The following is a 20,038-nucleotide window of genomic DNA, read 5'->3' on the forward strand; positions in this document are numbered from 1 at the left end:
TAAGAGTTCAGTACCTTTAAGGAAAATTTGGATGAAAGTCTTAGTTATTTTCCATTTTTTGTTTTTTTGTTTTAATGAGTAGGAGCAGGAATAGGAGGAGGAGCAGGAGGAGAAGATGAATAAGAAGAAGAAGGCTATAGTAACTCCAAGCTCAAGTCTATATTTAATGCATCACGTCCATTGTATTTGTAAAATTACTAACATTTCACAATCATGAAAATCAAAAGTTAATATTAACAATATTATGAGAAGGAGAGTTGCTACTCACCATATAGTGGAGATTCACCCAACAGATAAAGACTTGCAAACAATACACAATATATATGACTACGGTCAAATCAGCTTAATGTGACTTTATCCAAACAGACTCTGTTGGTGCATAGGAACAAGGGCTTTCACTATTTCAGTGTGGATCTCAAAGTTTCAGATCCACAACTGACCTATTTTTATGACTGGCATCTGCTGTCAAGGAGACTTTCATACTTTGTCAGCACATGATAGTGGTCTTCCTTGACATACGAAATGCACACAATACAGCGCTGTGTCACCATCTCTTAATTATGTTACCTGGATGGGGCTTCTGAGGCAGTCTACCAATTTTTATTAAAAAATCCTGTACATAGTAGGAGCTTGTACAGGATTCTTAGGGTTCAGTCTTGAGCACTACTCTCTTCGCACTACTCTCTTCGCACTACTCTCTTCGCACTACTCTCTTCGCGTTTACCGTAAATCAAATTGGTGCCATTGCAGAACCAGATTTATTGCTGGAGTTGTCTGTCACTAACTCAGCAGAATGTCGTCTTCATGCAACCCTTCAGAAGACATGGGTATGGGTCAGTGATGATGAGTATAGTTTTTTGTCCACAAAATTTACAGCTACATCTCATGAGTACTCTGCAAGTCACACTTAAGTGCTTGGCCAAGGTTTCGTAGAACTTTTTAAGACTATATCTTTGCCACTCCACTCGTGAATAGCACCTGTAAAAATAAACACCAAAATCTTTATTTAATATCCAGGATGGAAAGTAATTATTTGTGACTCTTTTTGTTGTGCTTATGTGCGACACAACATCTCCACTATATGATAAGTAGCAACTTTTCGCAATATAGTTAAATATTTTATGTAGAAACAAAGATTTATCATATTTTATTATAATGGTCATTTCTCCCTATATAGGTGGGAGTCTACAAATTATCGTTGCATTCAGAGGAGAAAGTTGGGTGACTGATGTTTTGTGGAAAGATCTCACCGCAACGAAAAACACCTTTGTTTTTTGCCAACTTTCTTATCATGTCCACGACACTCTCTCCCCTAATACAAAATGAGCAACCACTCTTTGAACTTTTTCAACGTCCTCTGTTAATCGTATTTGGTAAGGATCGTCCATCACTCAGCAGTATTCTAGAAGAGGGTGGATGAGTTTAGTGTTGACAGTATCTTTAGTAGATTTGTTGGATTTTCTAAGCATTCTACAGTAAAACAACAGTTTTTGATTCACCTTGCCCACAACATTTTCTGTGTGATGGTTCCAATTTAAGTTTTTCATAATCGTAATTTCTAAGTACTTGGTTGAATCAACAACCTTTAAATTTATGTGATTTAAAGGATTTTGTTATTTACTATGTTGAGGAGCTCACACTTTTTTTGTTGTTTATTATCAGTGTGCCACTTTTCGTATCATAAAGGTATCTTGACTAAATAATTTTGCTTAATTTTGATCTTCTGATGACTTTACTAGAGGGTAAACAAAAGCACATCTGCAAACAATCTAAGAGGTCTGCTCAGATTGTCTCCTGAATTGTTTATATAGATTAGAACCAGCAGAGAGCCCATAACATTTATTTGGGGAACTCCAGATATCACTTCTGTTTACTAGATGACTTATTGTCCGTTACTGCAGACTGTGGCCTTACTGACAAGAAATCCAACCCTACACCTGGGACAATTCACCATAGCCACACAATTTGATTAGAAGCTGGTTGTGAGGAATGAAGCCAAAAACATTCTGGGAATCTAGAAGTACAGAATCAACTTGAGATACCCTGTTGATAACATTTATTACTTCTTGTGAATGAAGAGCCAGTTATGTTTCACAAGAATAATGTTTTATGAATCTGCTCTGACTGTATGTCAATAGATCATTTTCTTTGAAGTATTTCATAATGTTCAAACACAGTATATGTTCCAAAATCCTACTGCAAATTGAAGTCAGTTATATGAATCTATAATTCAGCACATTATTTCTATTTTCTTCCAAGTGCATCAATACGACCTGTGCAACTACTCAGTTTTTAGGTGTAGAGCTTTTGTTGAGCAAGTGGTTATGTGTTACTGCTAAAAATGGAGCTATATCATTAGCATACTGCAGAAAGGACTTAATTGGCATACAGTCTGGATGTTATGGTATTTAGTCTCACTATGACTATCTTGTGGCCACTAATCCCTGCATCCATTATGACTCTTTACTCATGATTGCTTGTTGTTAACAGGCTAAATATCTCATTACCATCATTTACGCTTTCTGTGGGATCCTGAACTAATGGCTCAGAATAATGTTCATATCATTTCAGATGATGTTTTATTCCTACCATCTACATGCATTTTCACCAACATACCAAGGGTGGATTGAAGCTGTTAGCAACTGTCACTGCATGTTTCGGTACCTATTTGAAATAAGACTCAATTTTCTTTGAATATTTCAATTACAACAACATCTAGTTGGGAGGCTTGGTGAAAGGAACTCCCAGTCATGCACTTCTACAGACCTCAGTCCACCCACCCACAGGATGACCAATGTGTATAAATTAAACTCCCTATGGCTCCTTAGAAATGCTTTTAGGGAGCAGCCTGCACATGTTCTAGTAAAATTTTTCCGGTAACGTACAGGTCAGCAGCGCCTTCTCTTTTAGGTGTACTAGACCCTGTGCACCAGAGTTGAGTCCACCTATCGACTGCAGCTTTCCACATGAGTCTCCTTGTGGAAGCTGGTATTCCACTAGTAAAGAGACACTTCCAACAACTCTTAAATTATGTACACTTTTCTGGATCCTCAACATCTTTATTTGTTTGAATCTTTTGAAAACAGTGAGAACAGTAACAATAATAGTAAAAGACATTCATCGGGAGCTCTTTTTCCTCTCACAATAACTGGTCTCTCTACCACACCAATGGAGCTCTCATCATGGTGTATTTCTCAACATGTAATATGAGTGGGCCTCCAGCATGGCATTAAGGTCCACATAAATCCTAATAATCATCACTATAGTTTCTGTTGAGTCCTCTGTGGCTGTGCAATATTTAGCCTGATATATAGTGCTCTCTCCAAGGATGATGAGAAAGTCAGCTATGCATTTATTGATACAAATGTTTGTGAACAACACTCCCTTTTCACGGTATGCAGTGTGCACAGTGAAATTAGTGATAGCACAAAGCGCTCTTACACACATAAAACTTCAGCCTGTCGAAAACATTCTCCAGTGCACTGACTCTCTTAGTAGTTTGAAGGAGATTGAAAATTACTCTCTTATTCATCTATTGGTGTCCACCATTTCCAAACTTTTATATGACCTTGACAGTGCTGGAACCTCCATGGTATTCCTCTGGACACTGGACCATATAGGCATTTCTGACAATGGTTGTTCGTGTACATTAGGTAAGGAAGCGTCCTTGATGGACCTTTTGCCAACAAATCCCAAAAGCCAACTTATGGACACGTATCAGACAGTGTATCTTACAAAAATGGGAAAAATAATGGGTGATCAACATCTGACTCAAAAAACTTCTAATGATAAAAGCTTCTGTCATTGAAATGGAAGATGGTACTTTTCTCCCCTCAAACAGAAGATGTGAAATCCCTATTGATTATACTTACCTCACATATGACTCCATTCTGTGGCGAGAGAACCTTCCTCAGCACACCTGAGGAGTGACACTGATGGTCATCACATTGCATACCCATATGCAGACTCACCTGAGGTACAGCGTATTTTATATCTTTATGAGATACTACTACAGGTCCTAGTTGATAGTGTGGGAAAGTAGATATTACTCCTTGATTTAATACTCTCATTTTTATAGTTGACTTATGGGGTGGAGTTGGGAAGGGGATCACTCCTGCTGCTTGTTTTAGCCCGTGGATGGTCCCGAAATAACTCTACCCAGGCCCAGACATAAACTCCATATCTTACCTCCAAATACTTGAAATTTATTTATCCCTTATTTGTCCTTATCACTGATAATACACTTGGTCACTGTCCTCACCCATCCAGCCCTTTCCCTGTTCCCATTCCAGCATTACACAGCTGTCATTCCACCACCACACCCATTCTTTTTGTTTCTCTTCTTTTCCACTACTATTCCCCTCCCCCTCCCCACCTCTCTGCTGCCCACAGCCTAAACTGCAGCACTTCGCTGTCTGCCATCCCCACCATACTATCCCTCCTCCTCCATGCTCCAGCATCCTCCTTACCCCCACCCAGTCACCACTCCCATCATGCACTGGTGCTGCTGCTTGCAGTGTGGTTTTTAGTTGCCTGAGACTGCAGTCGTGTGTGTGAGTTGCATTTGCTTGAGAGAGAGAGAGAGAGAGAGAGAGAGAGAGAGAGAGAGAGTATTGTTGACAAAGGCCTTAATGGCTGAAAGCTATAATTGTGAGTGTTGTCTTTTTGTTGTGCCTATCTGCGACTCAGCATCTCCGCTATATGATGAGTAGCAACTTTGCTTCTCATAAAATTGTTACGAGGGCAGTTCAATAAGTAATGCAACACATTTGTTTTCTGAAACAGGGGTTGTTTTATTCAGCATTGAAATACACCAGGTTATTCCCCAATCTTTTAGCTACACAACACTATTTTTCAACGTAATCTCCATTCAATGCTACGGCCTTACGCCACCTTGAAATGAGGGCCTGTATGCCTGCACGGTACCATTCCACTAGTCGATGTCGGAGCCAACGTCGTACTGCATCAATAACTTCTTCATCATCCGCGTAGTTCGTCCCACGGATTGCGTCCTTCATTGGGCCAAACATATGGAAATCCGACGGTGCGAGATCGGGGCTGTAGGGTGCATGAGGAAGAACAGTCCACTGAAGTTTTGTGAGCTCCTCTCGGGTGCGAAGACTTGTGTGAGGTCTTGCATTGTCATGAAGAAGGAGAAGTTCGTTCTGATTTTTGTGCCTACGAACACGCTGAAGTCGTTTCTTCAATTTCTGAAGAGTAGCACAATACACTTCAGAGTTGATCGTTTGACCATGGGGAAGGACATCGAACAGAATAACCCCTTCAGCGTCCCAGAAGACTGTAACCATGACTTTACCGGCTGAGGGTATGGCTTTAAACTTTTTCTTGGTAGGGGAGTGGGTGTGGCGCCACTCCATTGATTGCCCTTTTTGTTTCAGGTTCGAAGTGATGAACCCATGTTTCATTGCCTGTAACAATCTTTGACAAGAAATTGTCACCCTCAGCCACATGACGAGCAAGCAATTCCGCACAGATGGTTCTCCTTTGATCTTTATGGTGTTTGGTTAGACAACGAGGGACCCAGCGGGAACAAACCTTTGAATATCCCAACTGGTGAACAATTGTGACAGCACTACCAACAGAGATGTTAAGTTGAGCACTGAGTTGTTTGATGGTGATCCGTCGATCATCTCGAACGAGTGTGTTCGCACGCTCCGCCATTGCAGGAGTCACAGCTGTGCACGGCCGGTCTTGCTTGACCTTGCGGCGATGATGACACATGCTTTGCCCAACAACTCACCGTGCTTTTGTCCACTGCCAGATCACCGTAGACATTCTGCAAGCGCCTATGAATATCTGAGATGCCCTGGTTTTCTGCCAAAAGAAACTCGATCACTGCCCGTTGTTTGCAACGCACATCCGTTACAGACGCCATTTTAACAGCTCTGTACAACGCTGCCACCTGTCGGAAGTCAATGAAACTATACGAGACGAAGCGGGAATGTTTGAAAATATTCCACAAGAAATTTCCGGATTTTTCAACCAAAATTGGCCGAGAAAAAAAATGTGTTGCATTACTTATTGAACTGCCCTCGTACATTCCATCCTGGATTTTCCATTTTTTTGAAGAACTTGTTCTATTCTTTTGGTGTCCTTTCCAGGTATCGCTACAGAGAGGGTAGTGGTGGGGTACATATTCCACACCAGCTCTTACGCTAGATTAATCTTTATCTTCTCTACCTTCATCTGTGCATGTCTTATGTCCTATTTATCAGTACCCTCAATCCACTGTTCTCAGTAAGTCATTTCTTGTAACAGTGTCACAACTCTAGACACAACTGTCTCTACACTTCTCATAAAACTCTTTTATTGGTTAATTGATTACGAGGATAAAAAGACTAATAGGTTGAGTCTTGAAAAACCCCAATCATTGTCATCGTCATCATCATCATCATCACTATGCAGATGACAGCAATAATTATGCATGTAGTGATTTCCATCCTGCTCATGACACTGCAGTATACAGAGAAATGCATACGCTGGACTGTTGGACAATTTAGATGTTGTTTTGCTAGTGCATACCTTCTGTCTACTCCAGCTAACAGTCTTAAGTTAGTACATTTGACAGGTGATATAGTTTTAAAGGTGTTACGTGTTTGTGGTTGAGCAGCACAGTTCCTGTTTTGTCTCGCATGGAAACAGTATTGGCCAGGTTTTACCTTTTGATGTGATTACAATAAAAGTTGAAATATCAGGTTTTCCTGAAAGAACAAAAAATGCTTGTTCACTGTCTTTGTACTTCTTATATAAGAAGCACAACAGTTGACAAATGTAGATGGTGTGGACGATTTTTGGGAGCTAATGATTTGCTACTTTTCTCATAAAAGTAGTAATTTAGGAACTTAATCTCTTCTCCAATTTTTAGTCTGGTTGTACGATTTATAGGTCTGTTTTGCTGGTCATAAAGTTTTGCTTATCACCTTGAAAAAATGAAGTTATGCAATTAATTTTTTGTTTTTGCTGGTATATAGTGAAATTTCTGTGACACAGTAGCATAGCATGCTACTAGAGGAACCAGAAAATAAAAATAAAAAAAGCCTTATCCAAAAAAGGAGTTGTGACAGTATTGGTTTCCTTAACAAACTGGAAACTATTTAATTACCATTTTTAACAGTCAAGACAGTAATAGTGATAGAGTACCTCTTGGGGAAGGGGGATACAACAACAACATGTATAATGATTACTAGTTACTCTAGTTATGGAATGTAAATATCTTTAAGATTGCTAGGCATACTCAAAGCAAACACTGAACTACGTTAATGTCAGCAAGAAACTGCAAGTTCTTGGGAGTTTAAAAGAAGCAGACTGAGATGCTATCAGTGGGAAGAATGATTGATTCATACTCACACTGGCAGGGATAAAAATGGTGTATCTGACTATATGAACTCACTGTTGCGTTAGAGCAAAATTACTCTTTTCAAAATGTGTATATTATTATTTTCTTCTTAGCACTTATAATTTTAATATGTTGTATTTTGATAGATGTGGAGTTCCAATGCCATTTTAGTAAGTTGAAGGGAATCATTCCAAATATTCACTAAGAGTTGTGTCCCTTCTGTGACATTTGTATTTCAGATGATAGCCAGGAATGTTATGTTATTGCACCCTGACTAACATTTCTCCTAAAATTTTATTTTACAGAACCGCATCAATCACACACGACAATAGCTGTTGTAGATCACCATTCAGATGGCACATACGTTTTGAAAGCACTCAAGCAAAAGCTGTATGTTGATGGCCTATGTTACCTATTGCAAGAAATATATGGAATTGAAAACAAAAATAATGACACTGCAAAGGTCTGTATCATTGTTCACTGCTCAACTACAAGAATAAAATTATCTTTTTAAGATTATATACAAAGTGTGAAAAGAGGTTTTGATTTGAAAATTATACACACAGTTCATTATATCATATTTAATGTACATCAAAGAAATAAGTTTATTGCAAATACGTGATAAGATTAACAACTAGCAAATAGTAGTAAGTAGTTTACTAATAGCAGTTAATAGTGGATGCTATGGAATGCTACAATTAGACTTTTAATAAAATCTGCAATAGGAAGTATTTATGTCACTCTTTAGAAGGCAATAGATAATTCTTTTTATGTTAAGCTTTTTTTTGGGGGGGGGCGGGGATTGGGGGGGGGGGGCACTTAATACACTGTAATTTCATGTAAGTGGCACTTTCTTCTTTCAGGCAGCTGGAGATGAAGACACAGAAGATAATGGATCTGAATGTGTAATATGTATGTGTGATGTTAGAGACACTTTAATCTTACCTTGTAGACATTTATGTCTTTGTAACTCTTGTGCAGATTCTCTTCGCTATCAGGTAAGTGCCGTCATACTTTAAATCAAGCCCAGAACTCATGAGATATTCCCTTCCAGCGAGTGCTTCCCTCTTCAAGTGTACTCGTGGTCTTGCCACAGCCATACTGGCCAACTACAAGGATGACTGTTAGATGTACTTGCACAAATATATGTTGGTCCAAAAAAATATTGTGTTGTAAGAGCGAAGTTTGCGAGTTTCGGTTACCGATATTTTGGCATGACCAAAACTGCAACATCTCTTTCTATTATCAATAGCATGAATGGGTCATTTTGTAAACTACACACTTCTTGAAGCTCACTTTTAACAATTCCAAGACTGGTTTTCATTGAATTGTTAACGAAAATGATACCCTGCTGTAGAAATTTAAAATGTTTAAAGTGACTATGAAACTCATTGGAGACATCATCAATAATGAAAGTAAATCTTGAAACTTTTCTTCCGTGTGTTCTCATTTCAGTTCAGAGTAACTCGGAAAATTGCAAATATTTTCCTTGTTTAGTTGCAAATTAAATTGTGTAAGTTTCCATTAATATCTATAAACATATCAGAAACAGTGCTTTCCTTTCCTCTGCAAATGCAAATTCAAATTATTAGATGACTTGTAAAATCTGTTAAAAATGCTAAGTTAATAAAAGAAAAGTGAAATCTGCTGCTTATTTTCAAATTTCTTAGTATCTGATTTTACTTCTTCATTCAAAAACTAGAAAATCTCTTTTCTCTAAGTGTAAATAGTGAGCTGAACATGTTTGCACGGTCAACCAACAAACTTTTGAATGACGAAGTATGTCTCTATAATCTGCGCCAACTTCTTTCACAAATTGTTTAAATTTTTGTTGAGATAGTGATTGATTTTCTTCGCATATTGTATTGGTAATTTTTGACACTTCATTCACTGCGGCAAGTGTTCAGACACTTTTTGCACATAGTGTGCCCAGATGAATAATGTATTGAAAAGTTAAACAATTTATTCAGTTTTTTCTTAATTTACCAGTGAATCGTCTTAACTATGACCACAGCTGGTGCAGCATTGGCACAAATTGCAGAGCATTTTTTAAAACTACCAATTTTGTTAACAAATTTTGTAACAGTGTTAAAATTTCCAATTCACTGTATGAAATACTACAACCAGCCACAAGTGTTTTTTAAATGATTTTATTGTACTGTCAGTACACTATATGATCAAAAACATCTAGACACTCCCAAAAACATAAGTTTTTCATATTAGGTGCATTGTGCTGCCACTTACTGCCAGGTACTCCATATCAGTGACCTCAGTAGTCATTAGTAATCATGAGAGAGCAGAATGGGGCACTCTGTGGAACTCACAGACTTCAAACATGGTCAGGTGACTGGGTGTCACTTGTCATATGTCTATACGCGAGATTTCCACACTCCTAGACATCCCTACGTCCACTGTTTCTGATGTGATAGTGAAGTGGAAATGTGAAGGGACACATACAGCACAAAAGTGTACAGGCTGACCTCGTCTGTTGACTGACAGAGACCACCAACAATTGAAGAGTGTCGTAATGTGTAATAGGCAGACATCTATCTAGACCATCACACAGGAATTCCAAAATTGCACCAGGATTCACTGCAAGTACTATGACAATTAGGTGGGAAGTGAGAAAACTTGGATTTCATGGTCGAGCTGCTACTCATAAGCCACACATCACGCCGGTAAAGGCCAAACGATGTCTCACTTGGTGTAAGGAGCATAAACATTGGATGATTGAACAGTGGAAGAACATTGTGTGGAGTGACAAATCACAGTAAACAATGTGTCAATCCGATGGCAGGGTGTGGGTATGATGAATGCCCGGTGAACGTCATCTGCTAGTGTGTGTAGTGCCAACAATAAAATTCGGAGGTGGTGGTGTTATGGTGTGGACGTGTTTTTCATGGAGGGGGCTTCCACCCCATGTTGTTTTGCGTGTCACTATCACAGCACAGGCCTACATTGATATTTGAAGCACCTTTTTGCTTCCCACTGTTGAAGAGCTCTTTGGGGATGACGGTGGTATCTTTCAACACGACTGAGTACCTTTTTATAATGCACGGCCTGTGGCAGAGTGGCTGTATGACAGTAACATCCCTGTAATGCACTGGCCTGCACAGAGTCCTAACCTGGATCCTAAGAACACCTTTGGTATTTTTTGGAATGCTGACTTCGTGCCAGGCCTCACCGACCGGCATTGATACCTCTCCTCAGTACAGCACTCCATGAAGAATGGGCTGCCATTCCGCAAGAAACCTTCCAGCACCTTTTTGAACGTATGCTTGTGAGAGTGGAAGCTGTCATCAGGGATAAGGGTGGGCCAATACCATATTGAATTCCAGCATTAGCAGTGGAGGGCGCCACAAACTTGTAAGCAATTTTCAGCCAGGTGTCCGGATACGTTTGATCACATAGTGTAGTTTTGGGCCTGAACCCATCATCAGATGGTAATGTTGACTTCACTGCAAGTTTTACAACTGTGTCTTCATAAAAAGCTCTCATTTATGTATTATAAGACAGAGGTTTGACTTTCTTTTACAATCAGTCAGCTGAACTAAATCCAAGATGGATCAAAAACTTTCCAAACCTGTTGTACTTGGCAACATAATGAAAGTGAGTAATTCTTCATGTACAGGAAAGTCGTCCATTATTTAGTGAATAACAATTAGTAGTTATGTAGGATCTGCTTGATCATTACTCTTGTTTGTGCACGAAGAATAGTGCCAACAGTTTTCAATTAAATTATTTAGTTGCTCTTTTATGCTGTGTCCTATATCAAGAATTTTTTACTCTGTTACGTGAAAAGGCAGCTGTTTTATAGTTGACATCATAACCAAATGCTTTTGCCATTTCTGCTGCTCATGCACGATTAAGCCATTGCTGAAACATTTCTTGAGCTTGCTAATTTGAAGCATACCGCATAAAATGCAGTTAAAACTCCCTTGGTTCATTCAGCTCTTGTATCTCTATTTTTATGTTATCCATTAAAATGCAAAATTTGTTTTGAGAGTGATCCGTGTATTACTTCATGGACTGGAGAGAGATGTCCAGCAAGGTTACTACATTTGTTTTGACAGAAGCATTTTTTGTGTGTTAAACATGTTTTTTTTTTTCTGGGAAGTGTGTACAAACAAGTACCTAATTTCCCACTCCTCATTGGAAACATGGCAATCAGTATTCTTCCTTTTCGACTTACTTAAGAACCACAATAGAAAAATAACCACAGCTATAACCAGAATTGAAACCAGATCGATAGGCACAGTAGTAACCATAGTATCAACCTGGGCAACAGCACAACAATAAGGAGAGTAAATGTGAATAAAACATTGAGAGAAACAGTGATGCCTCTTCAGAGTTGGACAGCAAGTGAAGGTATTTGATCCCACAGTTTGAGGAAGCAGTTGAAGAGATACTGCCCCAATCGATTGCTGATAACAAAACTAGCAGAAAGTTGTGGCCAGGCAGTGACAACATCATGCCACTAGAGGTGGAGGGGGAAGTTTCTCTGGAGAGGAATGGCTCATGAGTCACACTTTGCCAGATCTGCTTTAAACTGAAGACCCCTGAAGTACTTGTCATGATTTTCCTTGTTGTTTGAAGTAAACATTGAATTGCCTGATAAAGAATCTATTATTTGTGTAAAATATGTTCAGTAAGCGTGTTCAGCCTTCGTACTATTTGGAGGTAAATGGATTTACCACTGCCACATATTTTCCACAGTTACTAATTGCTTGGAATTATCTGTATACCTCAAATTGAAAAAAATCTGTACAGGAATGTCATCTGTATTCTTGGAATAGTGCTACCGTGGATGGAGCTTTTGTAGTATGCATTTCTACCACTAATGTGTGACAGACAACTCATTGAGAATTCAGTCTGCCTATGGTATAACCCGAGATTTTTGTCTGCCCGTAGTGAATTTTTGACTGCAGTTCTTTTGTCCCACATGGGACAATGATACAGAAATTTTTATGACATTGGAAACTGTTTATAAGGATTACACTTCGGGAAAGCTGATGTGTACAAGTACTTTTCTTGTTTTAAAAATTGTTGACATATTGACTGATGGTAAACCTCATTTTGCACGTCCGTCATCATTCCGGACAGACAAAAATGTTGAGAATATTTCTGAACTTCTGATTGAAGACATATGACAGGAAGTTCAATGTGAAGTGAAATAAATTGAATTGCCTTGCAGCTCAATTTACTGAATTTTTATCAGAAGATTCAGTTTGAAAATGCTTGCTGCCAAATATGTGTCCAGGTTCTGATTGAACATTAAAAAGGGGATTAATTGGAAGTATGCTATGTTTTGATATAACAGTCCAAACTGAATGATTTGCCCAAAAAATTCTTGTCAAATGAAGTGGAACTTCAAGATTTGATTGCATCAGGTAAGAGTTACGTGAATGTAATATATGAAAATAAATTCAGCTCTTCAATCACCACTTTTAGAAGTGGCACAATTTGCAGAAGATGAAAATTGAATATCTGAAACTGCTTTGCTGTCATTGTTACACATCAGACCTTAACCAAATGTTTTAGCCCAAATGAACATCATTTTTCAAGCATCAGTTGTTTTACACGAATAGTATCTGGAAATCCACTGTTTGTATGTGGTCAACACTATATAGTGAAGTTATCCATAGTTTAGTAATGGTTTCAAAAGAAAGTGACTAGTTTTGTGATGGATGTTGGTGAACTTGCGTGGAGGGGGTGATTGTTCTAGAAGATGTAGTAAAAAAAAAATCTTATTAATGTGAATTAATGTGTGTGAGACTTCTTGGATACATCCAGTTACATAATATGCATTATGGAAAAAAGTGTGAAGCGATTTCACCTGTGCTCCAACATTTAGGGAACTGGGAGTAGCCATAAAACTTCTGAATGAGGAAAGAGAGATCCCTATTCCTGTGCACAAAATTAGTATTTTGTCACTAATGTTTTGCCATCTGTACAGATTACAGGGTTGTTGCCAGTCAGTTAGGTTTTGCTAATTCAATGAATATATCAACATTTCTGTATCTCTTTCCTCCGAATAAAGTTAGAAGGCACAACAAAAAGACTACCAAACAAAGCTTCAAAGGTTTTGACCATACAGGCCTTCATCAGAACACACACACACACACACACACACACACACACACACACACACACACACACACACACACGCACAGAGGCTGTAGTCGTGCGTGTGTGTGTGTGTGTGTGTGTGTGTGTGTGTGTGTGTGTGTGTATGCTGTCTGTTCTGATGAAGCCCTGTTTGGTCAAAAGCTTTGTTTGATAGTCTTTTTGTTGTGCCTATCTGCGTCTCTACTATATGGTGAGTAGCAATGATCCTTTGCATAATATAATCATTATTCCATCCTGGATTTCCCATTGTTTAATAAAGATAAAATTTACTTTTCCTCAGTTAAGTAAAGAAAATGAATAACTTACTAATCATTGCAATAGTTCTTATTTTCCGTACTCCACACAGAAGTGAATTGAATTGTCCATTTTTACCAACATTTTGAAGGCATGTAGCAATGTGACAACCAATCACTACTCAAATTCAGTAAGATGTTGGCATGTAGTGAATAGTTATTGTTGGAACTGAAAAATGGCAGCGAAGCGCACAACCAGAATCAATAGTAAAATTTTTACATGTCAGCCAGCTGGAAGGGGTACTGAGATAATGGTTCACAGAACTCCAGATTTAGGAGTTCATGTGAATGTACTGAATGAAATTCAGTATCATATTTTCACTCTGAGTCCAGATGATGGAAATGTCACCAGATGTGGGGCAGGTAATCCCTGCTCTGCAGGAAAGCTGTCTTTAAAAGTGGCCAATCAGAAGCCATAAGGGAGAGGTGTCATAGTTCCCATCACAAAGATCCAGATTGCATTTGTTGCTAGCCTTCAGAATTGTTTTTGGTGATGAGGAGCTGATTGAATTGAATATGGAGGCATTATTTTCTGTTCTTTGGAAGAACTTCTCTGCTGCAAACAGTCATTAGCTTAAGGAGTGTTAAAATGGAGGTAAGTGGCACAGGAGTGATTTACAAGGTGTGCATCAGCAGCAGCAGTAGAGACACACCCTCCTATGGACCTTGCCGTTGTTGGGAAGGCTTGTGTGCTTCAGTGATACAGATAGCGGTACTGTGGATGCAACCACAACGTGGGGGTATCTGTTGAGAGACCAGACAAACTTGTGGTTCCTGAAGAGGAGTAGCAGCCTTTTCAGTTGTTCCAGGGGCAACAGTCTGGACGACTGTCTGATTTGGCCTTGTAACATCAACCAAAATGGCCTTGCTGTGCTGGTACTGCGAACAACAGAAAGCAAGGAGAAATTACAGCCGTAATTTTTCCTGAGACGTGCAGCTTTACTGTATGTTTAAATGATGATGGAATCCTCTTGGGTAAAATATTCTGGAGGTAAAATAATCCCCCATTTGGATCTCTGGGCGGGAACTACTCAGGAGGACATCATTATCAGCAGAAACAAAACTGACGTTCTACGGATCGGAATGTGGAATGTCAGATCCCTTAATCGAGCAGGTAGGTTAGAAAATTTAAAAAGGGAAATCGATATGTAACTGTTAGATATAGTGGGAATTAGTGAAGCTCAGTGGCAGGAGGAACAAGACTTCTGGTTGGGTGAATAAAGGGTTATAAATACAAAATCAAATCAGGGTAATGCAGCAGTAGGTTTAATAATGAATAAGATAGAAATGTGGATAAGCTACTATGAACAGCTTAGTGAATGCATTATTGTAACCAAGATAGACAGAAAGCACAAGTTTACATGCCAACTAGCTCCATACACGATGAAGAGATTGAAGAAATGTATGATGCGATAAAATCAATTTTTCAAATAGTTAAGGGAGATGAAAATTTAATAGTCATGGGGGATTGGAAATAGATTGTAGGAAAAGGAAGAGAAGGAAAAGTAGTAAGTGAATAAGGACTGAGGGTAATGAATGAAAGAGGAAGCTGCCTGATAGAATTTTGCACAGAGCATAACTGATCATAGCTAGCACTCAGTTTAAGAATCATGAAAGAAGGTTGTATACATGGAAGAGGCCTGGAGACACTGGAGAGTTTCAGATTGATTATATAATGGTAAGACAGATTTAGGAACCAGGTTTTAAATTGTAAGACATTTCCAGGGGCAGATGTGGACTCTGACTACAATGTATTGGTTATGAACTGTAGACTAAAACTGAAGAAACTGCAAAAAGGTAGGAATTTAAGGATATGGGACCTGGATAAACTGAAAGAACCGGACACTGTAGAGAGTTTCAGAGGGAGCATTAGGGAATGATTGACAAGAACAGGAGAAATAGATACAGTAGAAGGAGAATGGGTAGCTTTGAAAGATGAAATAGTGAAGGTAGCAGAGGATCAAGTATGTAAAAAGATGAGGGCTAGTAGAAATCCATGGGTAACAGAAAAGAGATTGAATTTAATTGATGAAAGGTGAAAATATAAAAACGCATTAAATGAAGCAGGCAAAAAGGAATACAAATGTCTCAAAAACGAGATCGGCAGGAAGTGCAAAATGGTTAAGCAGGGATGGCTAGAGGACAAATGTAAGGATGTAGAAACATGTATCACTAGGGGTAAGATTGATACTGCCTTCAGGAAAATTAGAGAGACCTTTGTAGAAAAGAGAACCACCTGTATGAATATCAAGAGCTCAGATGGAAAACCAGTCCTAAGCAAAGAAGGGAAAGCAGAAAGGTGGAAGGAGTAGGTAGAGGGTCTTTACAAGGGTGATGTGCTTGAGGGTAGTATTATGGAAATGGAAGAGGATGTAGATGAAGATGAAATGGGAGATATGGTACTGTGTGAAGAATTTGACAGAGCACTGAAAGACCTAAGTTGAAACAAGTCCTCAGGAGTTGACAACATTCCTTTAGAACTATTGATAGCCCAACCCCAAAGAAAGCAGGTGCTAACAAGTGTTAAAATTATTGAACTATCAGTTTAATAGGTTACAGTTGCAAAATACTAACACTAATTCTTTACAGACGAATGAAAAAACTGGTAAAAACCGACCTCGGGGAAGATCAGTTTGGATTCTGTAGAAATGTGGGAACATGCGAGGCAATATTGACCGTATGACTTCTCATAGGAGATATATTAAGGAAGGGCAAACCTGCATTTCTAGCATTTGTAGACTTAGATAAAGCTTTTGATAATGTTGACTGGAATACTCTCTTTCAAATTCTAAAGCTGGCAGGGATAAAATACTGGGAGCAAAAGGCTATTTACAATTTGTACAGAAACCAGATGGCAGTTATAAGAGTTGAGGGGCATGAAAGGAAAGTAGTGATTGGGAAAGGAGTGAGACAGGGTTGTAGCCCGTCTCCGATATTATTGTCTGTATATTGAGCAAGCAGTAAAGGAAACAAAAGAAAAATTTGAAGTAGGAATTAAAATCCATGGAGAAGAAATAAAAACTTTGCGGTTTGCAGATGACATTGTAATTTTGTCAGAGACAGCAAAGGACCTGGGGGAGCATCTAAATGGAATGGACAATGTCTTGGATGCAGGATATAAGATGAACATCAACAGTAGCAAAACAAGGATAATGGAAAGTAGTCGAATTAAATCAGGTGATGTTGGTATTAGATTAGGAAATGAGACACTTAAAGTATTAAATGAGTTTTGTTATTTGGGGAGCAAAATAACTGATGATGGTCGGAGCAGAAGGATATAAAATGTAGGCTGGCTATGGCAAGAAAAGTGTTTCTGAAGAATAGAAACTTTTTAACATCAAGTATAGATCTAAGTGTCAGGAAGTCTTTTCTGGAAGTATTTGTATGGAGTGTAGCTATGTATGGAAGTGAAACATGGACGATAAATAGTTTGGACAAGAAGAGAATAGAGGCTTTCGAAATGTGGTGCTACAGTAGAGTGCTGAAGATTAGATGGGTAGATCACTTAACTAATGAGGAGGTACAGAATAGGATTGGGGAGAAGAGGAATTTGTGGCACAACTTGACTTGAAGAAGGGATTGGCTGATAGGACATGTTCTGAGGAATCGAAGTATCACCAAGTTAGTATTGGAGGGCGGCATGAAGAGTAAAAATCACAAAGGGAGACCAAGAGATGAATACACTAAACAGATTCAGAAGGATGTAGGTTGCAGTAATTATTCGAAGATAAGAGGCTTGCACAGGATAGAGTGGCATGGAGAGCTGCATCAAACCAGTCTCTGGACCGAAGACAACGATAACAGCAATAAGTGACACAGTAGTGATTTGCAAGGTGTGTAGCAGCAGCAGCAGCAGCAGCAGTGGTAGAGGCACAAATTTCAGACAGCAGAAATTGTATTTAGTGTTCTTAATGTATAAACAAAGTTTTATGGTAAATTTGTATGTTTGTCAGTTACCTCGCCTCCTCCGTCCCCCTCCTTCCTTCTCTTCTGGCAATATTTGGTATTTTCTGTCTGGTACTCCATATATATGAAATATGTGTGAAATTTATCTTTCCATTTTCATTTCTCATTTATAATATGTTGTGGGGTCTTGCCCACTCCTCACTAATAGGGTGCCTAAGGGATGCAGTGTTCTCAATATGTTATACAACAATTCAAACAAATAACATTAGTAGCTTTATTTCTAGAAAGCCAATTGGTTACAGCAAATGTCACTAACGAGAGGTGATATGAAAACACTAAAGTTCTTGCTATACACAAAGTCCTAGTAAGGATCACGACAATCTGATAGCGTACCACTAATGTCCATTGCAGATTTGACTGATCTGAGCGGCCGAGGCTGGCAGGAACGGTGCTTTTATTCACGCCTTTCAGATGTCGCTCCTGGCGCTGTGTGGTCCAATTTCGCACACCATTGGCCAACGTTTTCTCACTGCCTTCTCTAGTCTTCCATTTGTCTTCACTCCGGCGCTTGTGGCTATGCCAGAACATTTGTGGTTTTTTGTTTGTCTCTTATTTCCTCTGGCTTCTTCCAAACTACATTTTTCTCCTCCTTTATTGCTCTTCTTTATCTTACCTATGCTTTCAATCGTAATTTCTCTGATTTGTTGCTTCTCCTCTGTTCCATTTTATGTTCCTCAGTGTTTGAAACATCATTTTTCTTCTCCTCATGAACTACCTGAAATCTGATTGACCAGAGGGCTAAGACTTCCCTGCTTAGTCTCTAAATTGTTACATCTTCTCTCAAATGTTGTTCCCTGTTGCCAGAAAAAGAAATCTTTGTTTCTAAAACCCGGCATTTTTGTTATTTTTTATCATACTTGTATTTAATAAGTAGAAGATTTCTTCCATTTTTTTCCCAGATGATCCTTTTCTTTAAAAATGATTCATGCAACAAAAAAATGAATGAGAGGGAAAGTTGGTGATAGTGGCACACGAGATGCAATATGTTAATAACATCAAGGCAAGAAATTGCAATGTCATATTGTATAGCTCAGACTAATTGATGCCTTCTTGTCCTGTCATATTTAATTACCTGATGTCATTTTGTTTTTGCTGAAGAGAGAATAAATTTCACAGCATCTTCAGGCATGTTCCTTTCTCTAAGATTTCCAGAGAAAGCTCTTGTTGTTCCAGGAACATGTCACAGTATTAATTTGTTTTAGTGCCAGGTGTCTTTGTGAAATGTGCAACAATGAGCATGATTTGTGAGTACACCATCTTATTTATGTACATATCTAATAAAGGATAAGACGGGCAATGGAAAAATCAAATACTGCAAGAAGTAGTGCTTTCAATGTGTCTCATAAAGTAGATGTCAGTATAGCTAATTTTATCTGTGTTTCTTTAAAAACATACATGATATGTTTCAGGCAAACAATTGTCCAATATGTCGAGCACCTTTTCGTGCACTGTTACAAATCAGAGCTCTGCAGAAATCTTGTACTGTGCCACAGCCAGCAGCTATTCTTCCACCAGAGGTTGGTAATTGGTCCTAACTTTCACTGTTGTGCAATATCCACTGTAGACAGTTGATCAGTAGTGGTGATTGATATTGGAAACTGATTACAGAACTGTGTGTATGTTAGTTTTAGCAAGGAGGAAAATTAATAAGCTAACTAGTTTATTAGCTCAGTTTGTTTACAAGGCATATTAATGTAAGTTTTCATATTACAAAAGGTACTACTGCCCCAAAGAATTTTCTTGTTAGATATACCACTTTAGAAATTTTCAGGGCTTCACAAGACATGATGTGTTTATTGCAAGTTTCCTACATTTGTGAAGGACAGCTACATGTTGTAAAAGATCCCAGTGATGTCACTACCTTATTCTAAAACTGAAATTTGAAGTGTCTGTATGTTTTAATTCATGCTACATTTCACAAAATAACAAGTAAATACAATTGACTTGTTGAATTATTGCAACTACTTATCAGTTTTGATGTTACAGGGGAGTTGTGAGAACATACCAGCTGGATATGATGCTGTTTCTTTAATAGAAGCCTTAAATGGACCTCCTATTTTACGAGCTCTCCCAATAGCACCTGTTATGGATCTGGCAGAAACTCCTGACCAGGAAGTAGCTGTTCAAGCAGCAGAGGTTCTTAACAGGTATGAAGCGTAACATGTCAAACTTTATTTTTTAAATTGAATCCTATTGCTTCAAGTTCTCTGTGTTCAATGAAGAGAACAGCTACCATTGTCTTCTTTATGGATTGAAATGTTTAGACTGTGACATACAATTATTGTTCTGTGAA

The 20,038-nt window shown here is 38.5% G+C and overlaps 1 protein-coding gene across 4 annotated transcripts in view; it reads left to right on the forward strand.

The window, feature by feature from the left end:
* The window catches only part of LOC126194876 (probable E3 ubiquitin-protein ligase MGRN1), a 175,199-nt gene that overhangs the window by 11,228 nt on the left and 143,933 nt on the right, over nucleotides 1-20,038 (forward strand). For all 4 annotated transcript variants that reach the window (XR_007538523.1, XM_049933227.1, XM_049933234.1 and 1 more), the window contains exons 5-8: nucleotides 7,663-7,820; nucleotides 8,221-8,355; nucleotides 19,155-19,262; nucleotides 19,732-19,892. Coding sequence is in view for 3 of the 4 variants with exons in the window: in XM_049933227.1 (XP_049789184.1) it covers nucleotides 7,663-7,820; nucleotides 8,221-8,355; nucleotides 19,155-19,262; nucleotides 19,732-19,892 (562 nt within the window). In the remaining variant the exon portion in view is untranslated. The remainder of the gene's footprint in view (nucleotides 1-7,662; nucleotides 7,821-8,220; nucleotides 8,356-19,154; nucleotides 19,263-19,731; nucleotides 19,893-20,038) is intronic.

Source organism: Schistocerca nitens, chromosome 1, assembly GCF_023898315.1.
Source record: "Schistocerca nitens isolate TAMUIC-IGC-003100 chromosome 1, iqSchNite1.1, whole genome shotgun sequence".
Lineage (NCBI taxonomy): Eukaryota > Metazoa > Arthropoda > Insecta > Orthoptera > Acrididae > Schistocerca > Schistocerca nitens.